The following is a 3266-nucleotide window of genomic DNA, read 5'->3' on the forward strand; positions in this document are numbered from 1 at the left end:
ATGAAATTGCTCCTTGTTTTCCAACTCTTGGAACTCCTACGGGCAATTGTAGACCATTGGAGTAAGCTTGTTGAGCAGGACCACTTGGCAAAGCCAATGTTCTATCCTAGGAGTGTTCAAGAGAGACATTCAGTAGAGGTCCACAGACTCTCTCACATGGTCTTAGTTAGTGTCGAAGAGGGTCCTTATGTAGGCCATTGTTACTACTCACCTTGTTCAACAAAACAAGGAGGGCAGCATTGTTAAAAATTTGACAACACTCATTGTCACTTGCTTTAGGCTAGTATGAACTTATACATCGAGCTATACCAATGAGGTAAAATTGTAATGGCAACAGATCATAGAGTTAAGAAATGTCCCTCTACATGCTAAACCAAAGAAATGTCTCTCCACATGCTAAACCAAAATGTGGTTGACACTTACTGATACTAGAGCTTAGATATATCTCTCTTTGAAGCACATGAGGTGTGGGTGAGTGGGCGCAATCCAGTAAAACTAGCTCGTGCAAGCGAGACGGCAGAAAAACAAAAAAAAAAAGATATATCTCTCATTGTGCTAACTTTACATGTGCCTTTTCCACTTCTCTTTTGTTATGTGTTTGGGGTGGAGGATGGAACTCTACAATTAGATCCACGGCTCTGATTTCCTCGTGATGGGCCGTAAGGTATAACGAGGACTTTCTCCTTTGCATTCCCAAATTTAGCGGTAAGTGCTTGCTTATAGATGGGGGCAGGGGGGTAGCTTGGAGGCGAGTTGGGAGTCGGACCAAGGCTAGAAAAATACATTCCTAACTGAAGAAAATATGGGCAAACTTGACATTCTACCGGTTTTCAGGTCAAAAATTGAAGCTTTTGCCGGTATTTGCACTAAAACTTGTGTAAATTTGCTGGTTTTCCTCAAGGCAAGCTCAAAATCTAACCGGGAGATTATGATTTTAGCCTGTTAAAATACACTATACCCCGATTCTTTCTAACATTGGTTGGGACCAGCTAGGGTGTTAGGTTTTACATTTGAGTGGTGTAAACAGGGTAACGTCGTGAGGTCGAATCTGCAAATGGGGCAAGAGGGATTGGAGGAGAGCCAGGCGTCGATGCAGGTCAAGTGGAAGCCATGGCTGCAGAGGGGCAGAACTCTCATCTTTTCGCCGTGGCGGAACTCGCTTAAGCAGATGGGGCATTGTGATTCGCGTTCTCTCAGACAAGGAGAAAGAGGAGGAGGAGGAGGGGGAGGAGGACAAGGGCCCGCTGCTGCTGCAGTTGGAGCAGGCCATGAAAGCTTGCCATAAACAGCGATGGGCAGCAGCTCAAGCTCGATTTTGGGGCCCTCGATTGTCTGCTTTGCAGAGGTGGCCATTTCCGCCATTGATTCTCTGTTTCTTCTTCTTCTCATGGAGCATTTCAATGCGCACTTGATCAAGAAGTGCATGCCCAGAGCGCATACCAGAAGAAGAATGAGAGAGATGGTGATGAGGACTGTGTAGCGAGGGCTCCCAGGGCCAGGCATCAATTTGGCTTGCCAATAATGGTAGCTAGGAGCAGGAGCAAGGGTGTAATTCCCGGAGGTCTCCATGATAGCTTATATGACCAAACAATGCAGGTTTGGTTAGCCAAATGCAGAGAAGGAGAGCTTGGTGCGAACCCGATGAAGAATGTGTTTGTTATGGTCCGAAGGGAGACGGTCGAGAGAGAGAGAGAGAGAGAGAGAGAGAGAGAGAGTATAGATGCAGAGAAATGAAACTGTGTCTCAATTCAATGAAGAGTGTGTATGCGGTCCAAAGTGCCAAGGAACATAATGTATCTATAAGGTAAGTCCAACTATGTGTGTGTGGGTGGGTAATGAGAGAGATAGATAGATAGATAGGTAGATGATATTATTGTTCTAAAGAGAGAGAGAGAGAGAGAGAGAGAGAGAGCACTTGCAAGTGTAATTTAAGGTTTGCTCAAGTATTGCTCTTGTAGCATGCTCTATGTTCACACACTATAGAAGAAAGGCCTTAGACACGAAGTAATATGACTAAAATCAAGGAAACTTCCATGAAAGTAGAGTGCTTTATAAGAAGATCTTAGTAAAGGGTCAGAGGGCTTTATTTTAAATATAAAATGGTTCGTGGAAGACGGTGAAGATTGAGGAAACTTTTCTGCGTAAGTCACAAGGTTTCCAGTAAGATCTTACTGAAATGTTGAGGGCCATGCTCTACATATAGAATGGCTACTTTGATAGCACTCATGTTATCTTATGTTATATGGAAGAGTTTAGTAAACGTAGGTTGTATAGTAGAGAGAGAGAGAGAGAGAGAGAGAGAGAGAGAGAGAGAGAGATGCCTTGGCCTTTATCCACAATAGAGCATCTCCCAATGGCTCAAGTTCTCAAGGAAAAGATGACACATGAGACTAGGTTGTGTTGATCTAAAAAAGAATAAAGGTGTGAAAGGGAATATACACTATTGGGCAACCTAGTGGAAGTAATGCTCTTTGAGCACATAGTTTGAAAAACCATGCCAGTGTGTGTAGTGGATGCCACACTTCGAAGGCAAATACATGTGCTTTACCTTTCATGCAATGAACTTATGGGGAAAAGCTCTAGTGAAACTCAAATATGATCCCCCCCCTTCCGCCATCGAGGTCCCGCCTCTAACGCTTTTAACTCATTTACAGCTGCTTTCCTCTAATCATTTTCAACACCATGCCTTCCTTGTTACATCATGGCCCTCTTTTTCTCAATATTGACATCAACTTGCTCAATAGCTTTGGTGGGGTAATGCATCTTCCAATCAAGGTAATGTATCGTGTCAATACAATAGGAGTAGGTGTATTTTGATCTAGATAAATTAACTAAATGTATTAAAATGTGGGATCAATGAGACCAATCATGACATGGTAAAAGAGGGATTTTCGTATTTTCTTTCTAGTGCAACATGTATACAAGACTTCTTAGCAGTGTGTGTGTGTGTGTGAGAGAGAGAGAGAGAGAGAGCTTTAAAGTGTGGTGAGAATCCCATGATACCAAAATTGACGGGCTTGAGGGATATTGAAATGGAGACCTTGCCCTCATCACGATGCCATATATCACGTTCATTTGTTTTTGTGTGTGTTTTCGGGGGGCGGGGGGGGGGGGGGGGGGGTCCTTTAATATAGAGAACAAACGGTCCTGTCTAATGGGTGTTTAAATTAGGAGAGACATCTAAGAAATATCAAGTATGTATGCAACATTAAGAAATTCGACAACTTTATTGTTTTAGTTATGGCGGATAAAGCTATTTTTACGCA

General features: G+C 43.0%; 1 protein-coding gene across 1 annotated transcript; it reads right to left on the minus strand.

The window, feature by feature from the left end:
• Positions 1 to 527: 527 nt before the first annotated feature.
• LOC147431441 (RING-H2 finger protein ATL79-like) lies at positions 528 to 2230 on the minus strand. Its single transcript, XM_086494042.1, has one exon. It carries the CDS (start codon positions 1567 to 1569, stop codon positions 970 to 972), a length of 600 nt encoding a protein of 199 aa, XP_086350168.1. The 5' UTR covers positions 1570 to 2230; the 3' UTR covers positions 528 to 969.
• Between the last annotated feature and the right edge of the window lie 1036 nt (positions 2231 to 3266).

The sequence above is a fragment of the Adiantum capillus-veneris genome, chromosome 21 (genome assembly GCF_014529385.1).
Source record: "Adiantum capillus-veneris isolate H3 chromosome 21, ASM1452938v2, whole genome shotgun sequence".
NCBI classification, from domain to species: Eukaryota; Viridiplantae; Streptophyta; class Polypodiopsida; order Polypodiales; family Pteridaceae; genus Adiantum; species Adiantum capillus-veneris.